This window comes from Chiroxiphia lanceolata, chromosome 4, assembly GCF_009829145.1.
Source record: "Chiroxiphia lanceolata isolate bChiLan1 chromosome 4, bChiLan1.pri, whole genome shotgun sequence".
NCBI classification, from domain to species: Eukaryota; Metazoa; Chordata; class Aves; order Passeriformes; family Pipridae; genus Chiroxiphia; species Chiroxiphia lanceolata.
The window spans coordinates 23,632,820-23,654,039 of record NC_045640.1 but is presented as its reverse complement, the minus strand read 5'-3'; the positions used below and the strand labels follow the sequence as shown (position 1 = coordinate 23,654,039).

General features: G+C 37.5%; 1 protein-coding gene across 2 annotated transcripts in view; it reads right to left on the bottom strand.

Annotated features, from left to right (window-relative positions):
* Nucleotides 1-180: 180 nt before the first annotated feature.
* The window catches only part of NWD2 (NACHT and WD repeat domain containing 2), a 52,827-nt gene continuing 31,787 nt past the window's right edge, over nucleotides 181-21,220 (bottom strand). The window contains exons 1-5 of one of the 2 annotated variants that reach the window (XM_032687103.1): nucleotides 11,953-14,728; nucleotides 9,900-10,103; nucleotides 8,243-8,387; nucleotides 7,362-7,951; nucleotides 181-5,801 (exon numbers count right to left, since the gene is read on the bottom strand). In XM_032687103.1, coding sequence (XP_032542994.1) covers nucleotides 1,866-5,801; nucleotides 7,362-7,951; nucleotides 8,243-8,387; nucleotides 9,900-10,037 — 4,809 coding nt within the window. In that variant the 5' untranslated portion in view covers nucleotides 10,038-10,103; nucleotides 11,953-14,728 and the 3' untranslated portion in view covers nucleotides 181-1,865. Of the gene's footprint in view, nucleotides 5,802-7,361; nucleotides 7,952-8,242; nucleotides 8,388-9,899; nucleotides 10,104-11,952; nucleotides 14,729-21,220 lie in introns of those variants that run through there. The other variant, XM_032687102.1, reaches the window with a different exon arrangement.

Here is a 21,220-nt window from a genome sequence, read left to right as displayed (position 1 = left end):
AAATCTCATTGGGTTTTTTGAATGCTTGATTTAGTCAAGTGAAAGGGGAAAATGTTGAAATTTTTCCTTATGAATATAGCCCTCAGAAATTATTTAAATACAGGCCAAAGGGAGCTGTGAAGGCCTTGTGTCCCTCTGCCAGAGTGAAATTTCCCTGAAATTGAGGAACACGTACAAGTCTGCTTCCATAGTTTATTAGTACAAACAATGCATACACAAGACTGTATATTGTTTGAAGACTGCAATAGATTTCTAATTTAACAACTTTGTAACAAAATTTAACTAAATTTGACATTTATGAAAATATAAATCTCTGATTGGGTAGGTTTTCCCAACAATACAAAGTTTACATAAAAACATTCAATATGATCTATTAGTTGCAAACAAGTTAGGAAAAATCATTCAAGTCACTTAATATACTATATTGGCTTTTACACTGAACATTCACACACTACATTAAATTCTAGCTTAGCATTCATTTCTTGGAAATCTGTGACATGGGGTTCTGATTTTAAAAATAAAATTATTCTGTTTAAATATATCCACAGATGTGCCATCTTTAAGATATGTAAGGAGGGGAAAATTTTCTTATCCTTTCAGATATTGTCCAATATATGTTTTTACTTGGGAAAATGTAAATTTTTTACAGCATTTGTCGTTATTTCACAATTTCTCCCTTGAAACGGTAAAACTGTACAAAAGGCTCAAAACAGTTCTAAAGCAGAAAGTGAAGCTTGTACATATGTGGAAGTAAGAAAAACCCATTACAAATTGGACCAGCAAAGGACATTTGAACAGCCTTTATGTGTTGTGGAGGATTTCACCACATATACTAAGCGTCCCAGAGTGTTTGGTCATTTGATCTGTATTTATCATGGGAAAGAAGAAAAATGATAGTAAGGCAAATCTTATAAGGATTAATATATGGCAGATCTGAAAACTATTAAGATTACTTTAGGGACATAGGAGATACTTTAGATTTTCTTACAACAAAACAGATAGCAACCTTTTAACATAAAGAAATTAATGTTTAACTGTTCATCTGTAATGCTCTTTGCCTTTGAAAAATTTTCATTATGACCTGACTAATACACACTATGAAGACGAAAAATTTCCCTAAACCAAAAATAAAACCCCAATCCCTATACTTCTTTTACAACTTAGGATTTTTATCATTTTATCACAATACAGAAATCTGAAATCCCTGCATGCAGTTAAAAAAAAACAAGCTTTCAGTCCATTCATTAAGGTGAAACAAATACTTGTTGCCTCACATGTTTGCAGCTGACTGGCACCTACTCCATTCAACCCAAAGAATAATCCCAATTAAAAAGAAAAATCAAAGTAAGTATTTTTAAAATGATGATGGAATGTATCAAGTGTTCCAGGTTGGCAGGTGACATCTTGTCATTGCACCATCAAGCAGAAAAATGCATTTTTGCAAGTGGTTATAAAGCCGACTGTTAGCTGTAGACCCATCTAGGTGACTTGGAATATAAAACAGTGGTCTGACTCTTTTCACCAATCATGTGGAGGTTTAGTTCTAGTTAAAACAGTCTGTCAAACCCAAATGTGATCACCTGACTTCTGTAATAGCATAACAATTTTGACAGTATTGCTAGAAATTTTTAATCAAGGCCCTGGTGAAATTCTGGACTGAACCTTGTATTCTGAAATTAAAAAAAAACCCTGCAGCCCATTTATATTTACTTTTATGTTTACATAAGTGTAAGACAGAAAAAACCCAGCTGGTCTGCCCTCTGCTGTTTCTATCTGTCTTCCAAGAAACACACTGATTTTTACATGAATTCAGAAAACATACCTATGCAAGTATACTATTCAAATAAGCTCATCCAGATGGTTAGTCAGTTGTCAGAGGCAAAACTGTGTCCTCTGCAATCTATGGCTGAGCACACTTTCTCATAGCAATAGTTGTGTTTTTTGGTTGGTGTTGCTTCACTCACCTCAGGCTCTATAACTGTAATAGGGCTATCCCTTGCAAATACTTCTGTTGATTCCCTCCAAATGCAGTCTGCAGCTGCTTTGAAGCTATAATTGTGACATTTTGGCCTAATCACTTGTGTTGTGTTATTGAAAATCTGACGGCTGTTTGAAGTAGCAATTTTGATTTTCAGTGCAGCATCAACTCGATCCACTACAGTGTAAGTACCTATACTTCCATCATCAAATCCAATAATAATGTTTAAATGTCTCTGTGAAAGTGTAAGAAAAGTGGGAGTTTTATAAAGAGAACAGGCACCAATGTTTTTGCCATCAGCCAGCCTCATTACAGTTAAGCTGGAGACCGCACCATTATCATCATCTTCCTCACCACGACAACAAATGTATACAAGGTAGCGGCCATCACGAGACAGCCTCTGCCGCCAGATGACACCCGGAGCGTGAACCACACGAAGTTTTCCACTGTATAAATCAAGCACATTGATGTTCTCATCACCACGCGTTATAATTCCTAGCTTCCCATTTGGAGATATTTCAAAGTCTTCCAATTTTTTTAAGAAATTGGTAGGCAATTGTACACGCTTGCAGATGACTTCTTCTGTTAAGCTCCAGATATTCACGGTTTCAGTAGATGTTATAAATACTATAATATCTGGGCAGTCTGGTATCAACTTAATATCCACAATGCTTGCACCATCATCACAGCAAAACTTCTTTGTTATGCTGCCTGTCCAGAGACTGACAGCCAAGACTTTGTTCTTTGCCATTCCGACTACGAATGTATTTGCAGTTGTTATAAATGCATTCTGTAAGGCAACTAAAATATTGCAAACTCTATGTCCTGTGGCCAGTCGCCAAACTCTGGATGCATTTTGCTCACAGAGAGAGACTACAAATTGATCATTATGAGTAATCATTAGTTCTGAGATTCTTTGTCCATTAATGCGGAAGATGTTTTCACCACTAACAGTGTGCCATACGTACTGGCTGCATTTGTCATCTGATGTAACCATTATCTCTCCAGAAGAGGTCAGCACGCAGTTTTCAACAATACCTTCATGCTTGAACACAGCTTCAATGAATCCGGTGCTGAAGTTCCACTTATGGACAGAATCTGATCCATCTAATGTGTATATTAATTCACCTCTGGCTGGCAACACCAGCCTTTGGATAGGCTTGCCAGATTTGTCAATATTGGACATAGCAGTTATGATGTCTATATCCCAAATAGAAAGGACACCACTGGTGGATAAGGATAGCAGCATGTTATGATGATTTGATTTAATTAGCCTGACTATAGTTCCTGAGATTTCCTGTAAGCTTGCCATACACTGCCCAGTATCTCTTCTCCAAACAAAAATGGCTGAGGTATTTTCCATTGAAGCAATTATACAGTTGCTATTTTTGGACAACACGGCAGATATAAAACGCTCATTGTGTTTAGCTCTAAACTTTTCAGCCACCTTCCACACACGAGTGTCAAGAAGTTCAATGCTGAGAGCTTTACAAATTAAAATTGCACTTTGGTCTTCAGAAAGCTCTATGCTGACAACTTCACTGTCTTCCCTTCTGCAGTCAAAGTCATCTGTAAGCTGGGGACTTGCAATCTCCTCCATATTCCAAACAGAGAGGCTACCCTCATTGTCCACCATCACCATTTCTTGGGCTGTGTCCAGAATGAGAAGGAATTTCACAAACCCACTTGAAAATTCAGAGGTCACGGTGGTCAGCTTCTCTCCGCTGCCCAAGTGAAAAATGGTTGCAGTGTTCAAATACTGTCCACAGAATGCATAAACTCCATCTGGAGAACACTGCACACAGGTCACTTCGTACCAGCAGTGGAAGTGATAGAGAGGCCAGCCGTAAAGCAGATCTATTACCGTAACATCTTTGCTGGCCTCCAGCCAAGCAAGTGCATGGTTGACTGATAATGTAAATCCATTTATAAAAGTGGAGCCCCCCCCAATTCCACAATGTTTTGATCCCTTAATTTCCACCTCAGACAGAAGACAGGAATTTATGTTATCATATATCAAAAGAGTGTTGTTTGTTGTAGCCACTACAAGATACTTTTCATCACTAGTGAGCTTCATCCCTAAGATAACGGATGGAGCTGTTGTAATTTGCCTTAGTAACTGGCGGGTCTCTACATCCCAAGTGCTAATGGAGCCATTTTCTAAAGCAGCAATAATTGTGCTGGGATTAAATGTAGGCAAAATCTCAGTGACATGCATGCAGCTGGATGACAATGGCAGGCGCTCAGGGCTGTAAGTGACATCCATGGAAGAATGCAAAGGGACGATAGAGCAGTACTTGGGTCCATCCTTGTCACATTCTAGGAGGAGATGTCGGAGTTTGGGCAATGAACTTACTACTGGGAGAAGCCTCTGCTGCAATTCAGCAGAGAGTGAACCTGGGTATTTTACTACTTTCAACTTTATACTGCGGAGGGTACTGGCCAGAAATTTCAGCTCCTTTTCTTGAGAGTAGGTGTAAGCCAGTTCTATGTCAGAAAGTGCTTTATCAAACTGCCCTATTCTAATCATGGTGTACAGCCAGCTGAAGTTCATAATGACTCCATACAGAAGATCATCAGTTCTCCCACATCTTGTCAAGTGATGAATAAGCTCTGTCATTTTTCTGTGATTGATAAAAAAGATATCAGGTTCTAATGGATTACACTGAAAGACCCATGGCTGATCGGGTGCCTGCCTGTCAAAAGCAGTCTGATCCATGCAATGCTTTTCGTCCTCGTTCAGGCCTCTACTGTCATGGTCAGGACAGCCACTCAGATACTGGTCATTGCTGTAAAAAGGTTTTCTTCGTCCACCAGACCAAACACCAAGGAAATACTCTGCCATGACTGTGTGCATTTCACGCAAGTCTTCTTCGTTGTGCAGGTACAATTTCTGGGCAATTAGTTGCAAGTGCCTATTTGCCCAAAGAAGCAGTGTTACATTTTTCACCTGTCGCTCTATTAAGTATCCTTGTAAGCCCTCCTTAAGCCTTGCAATATATATATATGGAATTCTCAATGGATTACTGTCTCTGATGCTCTCATTCAGTTCATACATAACACTGTTGTCAAGGGCTAAAATATCTTCCAGTTCCATTTCACTCAGGCCAGATCTGGACATAGTAATGTAGCCAAGTGCTCTTGACAATAGTCTTGATCCACACTTGTTTTCCAGTGACCAAAACAACTGCTCTATGCTTTCATGGACAGTGACACAGAGAGAGGACTCATCCACATCCTTGTGTGATCTCCAGTTCCTGACCTCTCTGAAGGTTAAGTTCACAAACATAGGCAGTGTGCACTTGGAGAATGCCTGATTGACATAGATTTGTTGCCCTGATGTTACTTTTCTTTTAACTCGCAGCAGTTGATGTTTCAGTACTTGACTACACATCTTTCTGTCCCTTGCAGTCAATTCAATATAGTTGCTTTCTTCATGAATAAGGCACCTCAGTTTTTGCAAGATCCCATGCTTGTTTGGCAGTGTTGACAAAATTATCCGTACTGAGCGGGGAAGGTGAATGGGAAGCCACCAGAGCTTCCTACCATCATCACTATCTGTTAGCTGTTCTAGGGCATCAAATATTATAACCAGTGGCCTGTGAAATGAAGACTCATTCAAGAGATTTATGAACAAGTCCCGAAGGTCATGAATCTTTTTTGGGTAACTTTGTACGAGGCAACGGTAGTTGACTGCTAGTTGTTCACAAATGCTCTGAAGTATATTCTTCAGATCTGTACTTGTTTCAGTGGATCCCAAAAATCTTATAACTACCACAGGGTCAGAATCTGGTCCCATCTCTTCTTGCAACCAGGAATAGGCCTAGAATATAGAGCATAATTTAGTTTATATCTCAGTGAAGCACAGTAACAGAGTTTATATATAGTGATAGCCTGTATATAAATAAATCATTTTAAAATATTACTAGTTGAATAAAAATGCTTTCACTTGCAGAGTTCGAGGTGGGTTGATTTATGTGCACTGAATGAAATTCAAAGCATATATCATCTTTGTTTAGCATAGGTAATATCTCAAAACACTAAGACTCAGATCCACAAAAAGGCTGATGTCAAAGGGGACATGACTAGAATGTAGTCCATGAATCCCAGGGTATTCTTGGCAAAATCTGTGTCACTTCAGAAAGTAAGTAGGTAGAGTGTCTTATAAATAAACTTCCTTAGACACTATGCAATGTCATCCTTGGTCAGCCTACCACCAGAACATGTTTAACACGGATTCCCAGCTGAATAAAAATGAATGTCACTAGAGGACAGGGATCAGAGTACAGGTTGCCCTTAACTAGCTGGTTACCTTAAACCCTGGCCCACAGAACTACACTCTGCCTTGGTGTATCTGTCTTCTTCTCTAAAACACTGCCACAAGGAGGAAAAAGTATCAGTCTTTTGGTTAGATCACTCTAAGCAAGTGAGGAATGTGATTTTAAATCTTCCCCGTCTGTGGAGGCTAACAAGCTCAGTTCTTTTATTTGCCACATCTTTTCACCACACTTTATGTTATTACAGTATTTTAAAGGAAAAGCATAAGCAGAGTCTCTAGGTTGACTTATGTACTCAGATCTGAAAGAAGCTCTTAATTTGCAAATCCCAATTTCATATACACAACTAATGTAACTCTATAGGAAGTAGATATATTATAAACAGTATTGTTCCCTTCTCCATTTCTTTCTGCCTGATATGGCTGTTTCCTAGCCCACTATGCTAAATTCTCTGACCACCCTGCAGGGAACTCAAAGTTGTGACTCCCAGTTGAAGAATTAGGCTTAGAGATGCCAGCTTGGTCTTTTTCTGCATCTGGTCCCCCCTGGCACAAAGTGTTTCATTCATTTGCCTGTAGTAATCAGCTCAATGACTTAAACAGCATATGTCAGATAAATAAGTACAGGTATTTTTGCAGATTATTTCAGATAGATTTGTAGCAAGTGTATTAGACTAATTCTGGAATAATTTCTGATGAGAACATGACATGGCATGACTTGGAAAGAAATACTGCATTTGTGTTTAAGACTAAAACCAGCACATGATGGTTGCGGATTCATAGGATCTCAGTGGAACAAGACGGAGAGATCATTCTACAATACACATTGTTAATTCAAAATATATTGATTCCTATTAGGCTTCTAAGAGCTCTGTTAACCTTTTTTTGTTTTGGCTAAGCACATGATACAGATATGTTATTATTGGAAGGTAACTATTTTTCTGCATATGTGTACAATAATATGCTGAATATACCTTTTATTATTTTTATTTTATATATTGAGGGCTGATATCTGATCTGTTGACAAAAGAAAGAATGAAAACAAAGTTGGCCTTTACACACAGTAATACTCCCAACATGACATTATTATGTAAGGTATTTATTTACCTTCTTTGCCGCTTCAGCTAATAGAAGAGTCTTCCCTGTGCATGGTCCTCCATATATGATAAGAGGGTTAATGTGTCCTATTTTTCTAGGTAAAATATACTTGTGAACTATGTTTAATGCCTCACATCTATATTCATAAAAAGTGGAGTACGTTTTACACAGCGATGAGTGTTGAAGAACTTCATCATACAGTGTGTCTGTCTCCGTGTCAAAATTCTGCTGCACTGTAGCTTGGATTATATCAATCATGTCTTCATAGAACTGTTTACCAAGTCCTTCAATGTAATGGTTCTCCACTTCTTGGGAGTATCCCAGTTTCATGTCACAGTGAGTGACGGATGTGTACACTCTCAGATTGGACGATGCGACAATGGTAGGAATGAATTCGTCCCTGAGCTTGATTAGTTTCTCATGGGCTTCAGGATCTCGTAGAAACTTCCCTGCTGTATGTACCACATCCATGTATTTTCCCATCTCTGGAATTTTAACGAAGCGCTCAATGTTGGCAATTTTCCGAATGTAGCAAACACACTTCTTTAGGAAAGCTGGTGTTTGTTTACCCAAAGCAAAATCAAGTTCATCTTCAATAGCTGGGGATGAAAAGAACACAGAGTCTCTGTTAACTTTTCTTTATAAACATGCCCTACCCCCAACAGGCAGACTCTTAAATGATTGCATCTGTTTGTAAAAAACTGAAAAAATGGAAAATTTGCTGGGTGCTTTTTATGGGTTTTAGTCTCAAGCAAACATAACAAACCTTTTTTTTCCCCTCTCTTTAATTATATGAGAAATGCCAACAGAAATATATCTTCATATTTGAGGAAAGGTTGACAGAAAAGACAATAAATGGATAACATAGAAATTGTTAGTGGGAACTTTACCAGAGGAAAGATATCTCTTTGCTTGGCTATGTTTCATTTTTCCTTTCTCATACAGCAATTTCACAGCAGTCTTAAAAATCTTCTTAATCTCTTCTGATATATCTTGCCATTTGTTCTCATTCATAGAGTTTGGAGAAGATTCCATCTTTTAAAAATATCCACAGTTAAACAGTAGGTATGATACACACATCTACAACTTCAGAAAGTAACAGTCTAATATTCAAGGTCAAAAATAACATAGTAACAGAGAAACACATACACTGAAAAAATAAATAAGGGTTAAACTTTTTATACTGAAGGTGATCATAATGTAGCTACTTGGAGTATTTTGTGAATTCCGGGTGTAGGCAGCTAATGCAATATTTTTCAAGAATAAGGCCAATAATACCTTTACAGAAAGAGGATTTTGAGAACCAAGCCTGAAATAATAAAGCCACAGTAATACTGCTAAAATTATCACTCCTTTAATGAGAAGTAATAATGGTAATAATTTAAACTTGAATATTAGCTACCATATTTTAAAAATACAAGATCATATGTGACATTACTTTCATTCATTCATTGCTATAGTAACAGTAATCTTACTGTCATCAGAGAGGAACTCTAATATAAATTCACTAATCCTTTCAGATGGTATCTTGCAAATGCCATGATGGAGGTTTCTCTAAGGCAGCTGGGCTTTACTTACTACAGATGAAATCTTTAGGAGGTCTCCAGTTTTCCTGGAGGGTGTAACAGGAAAAAGAACAACCTCCAGGACAAGCTCCCTAGCAACTCTTTCTTGACATATTAACAGCTGTGTATATTTTATTCCTTTCTGTAAGTTTATGAGATGTAAGTCTGTGTTACATCTTTAAGTTATGTTGCATCTATGCCACACCTTTAAGTTACAACTTTAAGTTAGGAACATTTTTTTATCTAGTTCTATGCATCAGTAGTTTGAAGAAAGGTATAAAAGATTAATAAAACCCCCCAAACCAATAACACAGTAAGCATTCAAAGTGAAGTGAAAACTCGTTTAAGGGCTTCATTTTTTGTACACTAAAGTCTGTCCTTTGTTATATTGGATGTGTAGGAGGATAGAATTGAGCCCTGATAATATACAGTTTTTGTTGTCATCAATTAAAGGCAAATGCTTGTTTTAAAAATAATAATTAACAGTGTTCCAAAATCTTATAATACAGTTAATAAGTTAAAAGTATGACACCTAACTCAAGACATGCTAATCACTTGTTAGAGAGTTTTCTTCTATGGGGATAGAAGGGAAAATGTGTAATTCCTCTGCAAGTCCTGTTCATTGAAATCTAGCAAAAGCACAATACTAAGTAGAAGAGCCTGAGCTTTCCTTGTTACAACATCAGGGAAGGAAAGAGAAATCTGTACAGCTGTCTCACTAGCCCCAGTAGGTCATGGATGACCACAGTCCCCTTCCTCTAGCTGTTATCAGAGAGCACATCAATGCAGGATTCACGTTCCTTGGTGTTTTGAGGCTGCTCCCTTCACCATGTATGGGAAAGGAGCATCACAGCAGCAGTTGCTCAGGTGTGGACAGCACTGTAGAAACCAATTCAGAGACAGCAGCAAGTGCCTGGCCTTGGGGACTCCCTGGCACTAACTGACAGAGAAGAATTTTGTTGAGCAGGTGACTATGACTTACCGTATTCTGGTAGTTCTTCAGCATTTCAGATTTTGGTCTGAGGTAATATGCTGGTGGCACTGCATTCTCATCCCTGCAGTACCACTCTTCTAAAATCCTTGTCTCTAGCTTGGCCTCTACAGCAGCATCCAGGATCATTTCAAATTCTGACGATTCAACTTCCCCTGGTATTCGTATGTTCCCATACTTCTCTCCCAATAGGCCCTATGTATTTACAGGAAAGTAGGGATTAAATTTTTCTTTTTCGTTATGCAAAAAAAGCCTCCTCGGGGTCTGAATTTCATAAAAATAAGTCTAATAGTAGTTAATGACTTTGAAATTACTAGGAAGGGAAACAAATACTGTGTGAGATGAATTACTGTAAAGGGTACTGTCTTGAACTGTATCTTACATGACCTGGTAAAATTTCAAGTAGATGTATTGTCTTTCATATTATTAACTGGCAATAAAAATACAAAGGCATTCAAAAGAATTAATTAAAAAATATCCAACATACTTAGCACAGTGTTGACTCATGTACTACTGAGTTCCATTACTCACAGGTAGAGATTAATCTCACATGAAAAAGCAAATGTCAAAATACTTTTCTATGGACAAAGGATAAGTATGCATGCCTTTATTCTTATAAAAGTTCATGTTCTGCTTGATGACAATTCACATGATGTTATGCACAGTTCATATTGGTGCTATTAAAGATGTGGCTTATACCAGCAATACTAAGGATCAATGTGGGGCCCTCTGGTGGTCTAGTGGTTAGGATGCGGCGCTTTCACCGCCGCGGCCCGGGTTCAGGTCCCGGTCAGAGGAGTCCCCCGGGTAGATGGAGCTCGTTAGCCCTGTAAGGCCATCCATCTAAGAGAAGGTCACTCTAAACAAACCTACGTCCTGAGGACCTCACTGCCACCGTCCAAGCTTGCTCGGCCCCGGCAGATGAACCTTAGGATTAAAGGGTGAGCTCAGCTCAGCGCACACTGTGTCTCACCTAAAAAATCCACTGCGCAGGCTTGAAGGGCAAAGACCCTTCCCAAATCTTCGTTCGCGAAGACTGGCCATACATACTAAGGATCAATGTTGCAGAACCACGAGCTGCTTTGCTGTTTTATATTCCTTTGTTGTCTTTGCCCCGGTAGCTGTTCATTGAATGAACAGTGGGGCAAGAAAAGACCAAATACTGAGTAGAAATGGATCAAACCCCATTTTAGTACTTAAATGTGTATCTTTTGTATAAAGGTAAAGGTTTGTGGAAGTCGGTTTTTAAACTGTGGCACAGGAGATATTTCCATTTCAAAAATGAGGAATAAAATGGTGGTTTTGAATTTATTTTTTGAATTTATTTATGTAGTTTACTATCCATAAATATTCTATAAAAATATGATTGTAATGTCCTGGACTTTATAGTGTTATAGGAAATTACTCCAATCTTTCATCAATTTTTTTCAAATTTGTGATCATCAGATCAATTCTGCATTACATACTTGGTCCACCAAAGTCAGTGAGAATTCTTACTTAATTTATAATGGGATTTTTGAAAATTCTTTCCTAATTTTAAATGTATTCAGTAAAGATCTTTAGTTAATGAGGAGGACTTCATGCAGAGAGGAACCAACAGTATCAGCATTTTGATTTGAATCAGAAAGATCTCTTAGTAAAGTAATGCTAATGCAAATACAGTAGTACCGTAATGCTAATGCAAATACAGTAGTACCCTAAAGATGTAAATGACCTTGTTTGTAAATAATAATATCTAAATATTCATTATTTTTAAACCACTCATCATAATGAGAAGCTCTTTTAAACTCTTCCAGCTGAAGATCAGCCTTAAAATCAGTAATTGATGATGATGAAGCCTGCTTCACTGATTACAAAAGCATGAAGCAGCAGACCACTTTTCTGAACTCAGTTATGTTGGCAGAAGATACTTCAGTGGCTTACCGTGCCAGATGCTGCAGCCTTAGAGCACAGACATCAGAGCAGTGCGTGAACATTTCCTAACCTCTTTCGGGGAAAACCACCTCAGTTAGCTCAGACCACACTTCACATCATGTAAACTAACCTGGCTTAGTTTTGCCTGGAGCAGATTAGGAAGAACTCACATGAACTACCAAGCTGGCTTTGATGGCAAGAAGTTGGCATCCTTCAACAGAGGAGCTGTGACAAAGAGCTGGTGGGCAGGAAAAAGTCAATGTCTGTCCACTGCTTAGGAGAAGTGAAGGAATGTAGGAATTGTGATAGCTCATATAGCCGGGTTCCAGTTTCTGACAAGTCACAGCGCTCAAGTTCTTCAAGAGGCTTCTCCAATAGAGAGATTAGGGGAAAGTTGGGTTTGCTTGACTGCCCATTCAGATCCCACAGCAGTTTGATTCAGGGTGCACATCAAGGAGTCAAGAGATTGTAGCAAATCTGTTCAGTAACTAGAATTATATAATAATTTTAATGAAATGAAATTATCCAATATTTTTATAATCTGAATTTATTTTTTCTATCATTCTAACTAGCAGCTCCCCTCATAGAGAGAACTATGTTGCTTCACATAATGAGATAGCTGGGGAAAATTTTGAAGCTTTTACTGTTCTGATCTATTCATAGAGCCCTATAATTGTTGAATTCTAAAGCTGCAGAGGTTAAACAAAATATAATATTATTTTCCTTCATTCAGCTAAGGTTAATAACTCTTATTATGATGAATTGTAAAGCCTTTTAACATTCATGTTGATGTAGAATTCTCATAAAATTTCTCTCAGAGAAGCTTTTACCTTACATAGAAATTATTACTGAGAGTTCACTAGGCTACATTTTTTCTGAATTTAAGTCCAGTGGATTTCAATAAACAGTTGCCTGAGCAAAGATCAATAGCTGGGCCCTTCACTAAAATGTTAACATTAATATGTCTGATTTTAATGTACTGCATTTAATCAACTACATTTGTTTTAGAATTATTCTGTGTACTTTTCTGCTTCTCTGGTATGGTTTGTGCTGTTCTCTCTCCACTGTAGTATATGCAAATAACAATCGGTATTACTTTAAAATTGACAGATTTTTTTCTTTCATCTGTCACTGCAAAAGACATTATGTAAATAATCTCATATTAGGGATCATCCTCCTGACTACTTGAGCAAAACACAATAAAAACAAACTTTGATATGATCCTGCAAATCCTAAATACTGTGCTGAGCAGGTCATCTAGAGCAAGGCAATCTCAGGCACTGCACTGATAGAAGTCAGTTGAGGTTTTGGTATTAGTATCTGACTCTATGTAGCCACCTGAAGAATATTTTGGTAGAAAATGTTATGTTGTAGAAAGTCTTCATGTAGTCACTCCTGTGCTTTCTGATAATTTCAGACTAGCCTCAATCTACAGCCCAGTTTTACTGGCCCTTTAACTGAGGTATTGAAACACAACTCCTTTTCATTTTTCTGGAGAGGATTAAAGTAACTGACACTGTTTTTCTAAAGGACTGTGGTATCACAGCCCAGGCTGGAAGCAGGAGGCATGCTGAGTAAGTGCAGCTGTTTTCTACTGAGAAACTGACTCTTGAATGCTGGGTTACACCACATAAACACACCAGGTTCCTGAGGAACAGTCCTCTAGATGCACTGCAAGTTTTCCAGTAGCAGTGGTATTAGTAAAGAAAAAAAAGACTAAGGAGTATAAACAGATTACATGCATTTGCTGTAATTTTAAAAGACTATTTGTTTGTAGGGTTACATGACAGCCTTAGGATGGGTGCATTTGCATGCACAGGCTGTGAAAACTACATCGTCCCCTGTTAGACACAAAGGTGAGGCTTGGAAGTAACTCCTTCTCTTTTGGTATCATTATGGTTAAATTTATATCTGTCTGTATAAGTGTAGTCTATCAGGGTACCACAAAACCACTCAAACCTTAAAGGCCTAAATGAGAAGATCTCAATTGCGCTTTTTCTCCAGGGTCTTCAGTGTCTGAACTGCATCCATGCCAGAGGCTTACAGCAGCCTCTTCATTTCCCTATAGTTTCAAGTAAATGCAGATTTCTTCTTATAAAAATAAAGAAAAATGAAGCAACAGGATTGAAAGAAAATACAATTTCTCACAATCTTCATGTTGTTTCATATTAAGTCTACAAATAAAAATTACCATTATTGCAGACCTCTATGAAAAATATTATAGTACTCTACAGTAAGAACCTAAAACTTCAATTTGTGATAATAGCATTGCAGCATTTTGATGATTATTATAGGAAATTATTTTTAAAGGGAACAGTAATGTTTACACTGTGTTCATTATCAAGAGACAGTTTTATATGCAGACTCGTGAATCAAAATCTCCCACCTGATGAGTCATTTTCCTTTAATAGTAAAACATAAATTAAAGATTCATTAGATTGAAGGTGACTGAACTGTATAAATCTACCAGGCTGACAAACATGTATAAAACCCTCAGCAACCATATGTGTCTAACAAAACTTTGCAGAATTAACACAGAGCAATCCAAGCAGTAGCCTTGCTAGCTTTCATAGAATCACAGAATCATAGAATGGTTTGGGTTGGAAGGAATCTTAAAGATCATCTACTTTCAAGCTCCCTGCCATAGCCAGGGACACCTTCCACTAGACCAGGTTGCTCAGAGCTCCAGCCAACATGGCCTCCAACACCTCCAGGTGTTAAGCCTGAGGCTGAAGTCACTATTAAATGAAGGTTAAAAAACTACTGTTTAGATCAAGATGGGAAATATTTTTCACTCCATTATTCTTGGTGTGGAAAGATATTAAAATTATAGGCATAGTCACAATAATGACCAAAAGGAGAAAACACAGATTAGGATTAGATCTTGAGATATGAGGGATTCACAATGCTTCAGTTCAGACATCATCACTAAAATGTTCATAAACCCTAATACTAGACCTTATATTAAAACAGAACAAGTTGAAGTTCTAAATACGCTCAATTCCAACTAAGATATTTAGTGGTAATTTTAATAACAAACAAGCTGTCCAACAGCAAGTTATATTAATTACTGCTTTTGCCAACACAGGAAAGATCTGATCCAATGATCTTTTGCTGGGCATCATGGAATCAGTCCTATTTCTTGGTCTTTGTGAAGTTCCACATGTGACACTGAAGTCCTCTCTGCCTTTTCTCAGACCAGTCCTGGATTGCCAGCTTTTTGAAGAATAAGCATTCGAGAAATCATCTTTGAAGGAATCAAATCTAACCACAATTAATTTTTTAACTGTATGTCAAGATCTAAGCACCCCTTAAACAATTTGGTTTTGAAAGATCCATGTTTTTGTAAGATCCATGAGGGATTAGGAAGTATTATTGTCCCCATGTGACATAGGAATTAAGTGCAGGGAATTAAACCTGAGCAGGGACTCAGAGCTGGGACAGGTATGCAATAGTTAGATAAAATCAGGTAGTGGAAGCTGTTGTTCCTGATTCTCAGCCCTGTCCTTCTTACTGAAACTGCTCGCTACTGAACCAGAAAAGCCTTGCCCTCTTGTGATGAGGTCCTGAGCGACTTATATTTCAGCCTGCTAAATTAATGTAAGCTTAAACTAAGATGACTTATTCAAAGTAGAACAGCTCCATTAGGAGAAAGGATATCTCACATTATTGAAGATGTGTTGAATGCTTCACACTCTGGCCTGAAAATTGTAGGGATTTAAGTGCTTTTAAAATACTGTGGGGTATTAAGTTCATTTGTTGCCAGGGGTTGGTAAATGCTGGTCTTACTGATGTTCCATCCCCAAGAAAACTGTGGATTGCAGTCTGTTATCATGCCACCCCTCGCCAGGAGGCAAGAAATCTGGTGAGGAGCAGAATGTAGCTAGCAGGCCATCATCTATAGCAAAAAGGGTAATAAGGGAGCACAGCCATGAAGAAAGGGACCTGTTTCAAAATCTCTCCTGAACTGAAAGAAGGACAAGTCTGTGGTCACCAGGTATAAATTCTACTCATAAGGCTTCTGGGCATGAATGATGGGGTAACAGTAGCGTCCTGCTAGTGCAGCTCCTTTCTGTACAAGAAATTGCATAGTATTATACAAGTAACTGAATATTAATTGGAGTAGGAACATGAACTTTATCTTTCCACAGTTTTCATGAGTACCCTAAACAAGGGCTACAAAGTGAATGAATCTTCTGGATCCCTCTCTCTTCTGTGGTCACTTGCTCTTCATTGCCTTCTGTGAATCCTGGGGTTAGAGACCTAACTCCTGCTTCCTTAGCCTGCACTTCTAGGCTTCTTTCCTTTTGTAGTAAAATCTTTCTTATGATATAAACCTTTTTTTTTTTCCTCTTTAAAGCCATGCATTTCAGTCAAATAGCCATTTTGCTCAGAGAAATGTGTTTTTTTTCTCTACTGCTTACTGTGATGTTCATACATCTGTTAGCTGATAAAAAGTATGTTAGTCTGTAGTGGATCAGACTTCTATAGACAAAAGAGATACATAAAGAAAAAAACACAAGTAAATGATTGACACTTCTATTTAACCCCAGGCTTAAAACACATCAGATAATCAGATGCCAATACCCATCAATTTCTTTCAGTTGCTCTATATGTATGTATGAAGACAGAATCACTTCAGCATAACTACAAGAAACACTCCACTGTTTTCAAATCTTACTTTTTACATGCATAGTGGCTACGTTATATGTCTTGTCTTTCATATTAAATTTGGAGGTGGTAAGACAGTGCATTGCTTGTGTGAGCCTGCCTAAGTAGCACATTAAAGTCAAGGAAGGCACTCAGAATTGTAACATGTAGGTATGTTTACCTTGTCTGCAGAAATGGGGGCTTAAATGACATCATCAAATATACAGGTAAACCACATCTTGAAAGTTGGAAACAAATGGTCAGGGGACCAATTTTTAAGGGCCTATTATTTAATATCCCATTCAAAGAAATTTAGTACAACTATAGGTCCTTTAGGTTTCTTGCCAGTATATTGTAACTCCATTTTAACAGTGTCCTATAGAAATTATGTATGTGACAAAAGATGAGCAGGTGCAGCCAGAGTATTCTGGTGAAAAAAAAAAGAAAATCAAAATAACAGGATTAGCTGGAACTCTCTTTCACAGAAATAAATATGATTTGAATTGAAACCAAGAATTTACTACCAAAACGAATAGAAAAGCATGTCCTATATTATTAATTTTTATAACTTAAGGGAACAATAGCCAGCTCATCTCAAATTCAAAGCAAAAATGCTAATGGCTAAACAACAACAGTGAATCATCTGAACTAAAAACCCAGAAGAGTATATTTACTTAAATTTAGTTTCAATACCCTAAATAATTTCGGTAAGGAAAAAAAAAAGTGAATTTATTTAAAATCTCAATGGAATATATATATGTTAACCGCTTCTTAGGGCAAACTCCAAGCCATTAAAATGAGTTGTACTGAAAACTGAAACCAAGATGAAGAAAGCTATAATAAAATTCTTAATCTAAAACAACTTTTAGGAAGCTGGAGTTCCAGAGTGCCCAGGAGATGACCTGAAAATAGCTGCCTCTACTCCTTTTTTTGTACTTCTAGCTGCAATGCGGTACAGTGTAACGACCTCACAATACAAGCACAGAGAGAATAGTACCGAAATAAATAAATACATTTGACTGCTTTTCTTGTCTATCAAAGGAAAAATGTTATGTTGCATTGGTATTAAAACTCCCAAAAATACCACCATTAGAAATAAAAAAAAATATGAAAAAAGGACAAAAATGTAATCTGTGATTTCTGGGATTTACAGGTCAAAGTGCCTTCAGAATAGCATTTTTCTTCTCCTGCCAACAGTTGTAAGGCAGTGCAGCTTAGCAGACAGAATGTTAGAGCTGCTGCACATCTCTTAAATCTTCTTTCCACTTTTACTGCTTCTTAGAATGGAAACTTGTTGATGCTTTTGCCACTGCCTCAGACTGTCTATCTATAAAATGAGGCTAATGATAGCTTGCAAAATAACCATTTTATTTTAAGTACTTCTATTTTGAAAGATCTTGTGTATTTATGTATCATCAGAGATGGAACTGTTACTTTACATTGTTTGTCCTGTTTAGTTTTTAAAGGAAAAATGATACCATAGAACAGTATCAAACACTTTCATTTGCTTTTCCTCCATACCTAGGTCATAATAACAGTGTCCATACCTCAATCCTTTGGTTGAAGCTTATGAGTAAAAAGATTTAATTTTAGAACTTCAGCTGACTGTATAAAAAGTAAGAAATACAGGTTTTAATTGAGATTATTGAAGTGAATAGGAAGTTGAAGGCATAAAAGGCATTTCTGATCTGAGAAATACATTGTTTTTCCACCTGCCGGGATATATATTTATGTTCCTTGGCTTGAGAAATATTGTAGTGCGTTGTTTCACAGAGCCATGCCCTAATTTCTCTCTTCCTTTTTTATCTGGAGGCACTGCAGAAGTACCCTGGGGGGATGATATGAGTTTCACAAACTTGAGACAGGTCTTGGTTTCAGTTCCATGAAAAACAAAAAGGGCTGTTGAATTCCTTGTAAGAAAACTGACTGGAATTAGGACTGGAAGGATAAGGGGCAAGTGCTGAAGTCTTTTGCTGTGAGTACTGTTCCTGACATAAGATATAAGAAGAAAATGATGGTGGAGTTTCTTGATGCTTGACCTGTCTTTCAGAAAATTAAAGAGAGCAGCCAAATCTAGCTGTAAATGTACCACTTCCCTCAACTCTGAACTTCACCCACAGTGCAGTATTTTTAAATCTCAAAGCTTTTCTCTAGTGGTAGGGAGATATGAAATAACGATGAGTAATATTTCAAGACATAGTGGGTAGGAGCTAACAGTCCACCTTATAGAGGGAATGTGTTTCCTCAGAAGAAATTCATGACCTACTTCCCTGATACACTTTGTTTCATCAGAACTCTCCTTTTTCCTGGCTGAGAAAATACCAGTGGTCTTCCTCCACATTCTTCCTGCCTTCTACATGATCATGAAGCACCAGTTTAGCTCATTTTGTTGCTGGCTCTTTGATCAGCCTAAGCATAGATGCAGGTGAGAAAACCAGGCAAAAAGAATACAATTAGGGAAGAGATCTGTGAATAAAAGTAGGGTAGAGGAAGGATTGGAGAAGATTTTGCCTACCTCTGCCTAGAGATTTGAGCTGCTCACTCACTCTGATTCTCCTCCAAACAAATGCATTATTCTCACTTTGCTCTGTTTTTGAAATTGTGTGGGAGATTTCTTGACAGGCATGTACATTTTTCCTTTCACATAAAGCTCAGGTCCTTGCAGGTAATTCCTACTGCAGTCCAGATTTCTGTCAACTCTCTGACAGGTCCCGTAACACTTTACAACAGTAGAACTGGGTAGAAAAACAAACCACAAGGGTTAGGTTTAATAAAAGACCGTAGCACATATCCCACATTAAAGCCAGTAACCTTCTCTGTGGAAATCACTACCCTGCCTACAGCAAGTGGGAAACATACCTTTCTTGGAAACAGCAAGGAGATGAATATTGTCTTTTAGAGGAGGGCATGGTGGTGTAACCTCCTCTGCTTTGTAAAATAATCACAACACTCACTCAAGATATAAGGAACTGTGAAAGGGCTTGAAACCCTGCGTTGCACCTCAGAGGTGAAGTGTGGCTAATGGAAAAAAGCTTCTTCTAGGATTGCAGTTTAATATGCCTTACTGAGCATCCAAGGACACAGGTGTCATGGAGGCAGAAAGGAAGAAGATAACTCCGAACCTATCACTGTAGCCAGCTGGGAGGCCAAGGCACTGGCTTCTGGACACCAAACCCCAGGGTTAAATGCTAACGCTCCTCTGCATTCTTACTGCCCTCTTTGGTATGCTTCCTATGCAAGTGGCCATATCTTTACTTTCTGGGAAATATGATCTTGCTAGTATTTATCAGAAAGGCTGTTTAGTTTCTAGATTTCCATTTTGGGATGGTATTTATGTGACAAATGATGAGACAAAGTTGAGCATGGCAAAAAGGGCTGAATCAGACACTTAAGGGATTGACAGAGATGCATTTAGTCTGTAGTAACCTCCAAAGTTGCAGCAGCTGTGGAGGGGTTTTTAGGACTGCAAAACCTATCTAAATCCCACTGTAAGCACATACATACACTCTTTATTGGAAATAGACCTATATATTTATGGGTTTTTTCAACATAATTATTAAGCTGTTTTTCTCACTAACATACGGAGCTGCTATGAAGGTATTAGAAACTGTTAATTATGAGTATTATCAGAGGGAGAGATCGCTGATAGTATAACGGAATTTTTAACATCCCTCCAGATTTTAGGAATACTGAAGCTAGTTATAACATGACATGACATTTCACTGCAAATTTCTTTTTTCTATTTCTTTTTCCCTTCTTATTAAAGCTAAACAGATTGGTATTTATTGAGTCTACAAATGAAAACTGATTTTGTAATTAAATGTCAAGAAAATGATTTCACAGCTTACATAGAATAATGCAGTTACTGGGAGCCTGATATGACCCATGACTGTGTAGTGTGCACCTAAAAACACTATTAATAATTGTTTTATGTATAACATAAATGAGGGCCCAAAGGCAAATTTTTAGTATAAGTGACATTAGTTCTAGGAGATTATAACACACCCAGAATTTAGACTTTATCAAAGTATGCAAAATAAGTACCAGAACATAACACCAACTCTGCTTTGCAAGTACATGTGGAATGCCCTAGATTATTTATTTTGACTAGTTCCTTGATTTTGATGATTTTTATTTAAGATTTTTGTATCCTTATGCGCTAATTGTAACTAAACATTATTTTTTCCAAGCTAGCTGGCATTGGCTTTAGGGCTTGTTTTTTGGGTCAGTTGGTGGCTGGTACTCTCTTAAACTTATCAATCTAGTCCTTCAAAGATGAAAAGAAATTATTAGAAAATTCCTTGCATGAGAAGAGTATAATTTTCCTTTCCCTACAATGCTAGCGGTATGATGGCCTAGTAAACTTAAGACTGATGTAGAATTATTAGTCTTTTTTTAATGTTCTTAAATGATTTGCATCCATTCCCTACTTTTCACATGCTTGGAGGGAAAGAACTCTTTTTACTGTTTATTAAATTATAAATTTGGAGGAGGATAAAAAGGACAGTAGTACAGTTGCACGACAAAAAGAACTATTTTCTATGAAAAGAAGCTAATAATCTAAACTGCAATAACAATTAAGGAAATAATGCAAAAATGTGGAAAGGATCTTCCAAGAAGCTGAACTGAAGGAAAAAGACTAAAGCAATCACTGTGATAACAGAGATAAAGGCTTTCCTTGTCTCCATAAACCAAACCCCTTAGGCACTTGACAAAGGTTACAGCTTATCAAAACCAGCATTACTTAA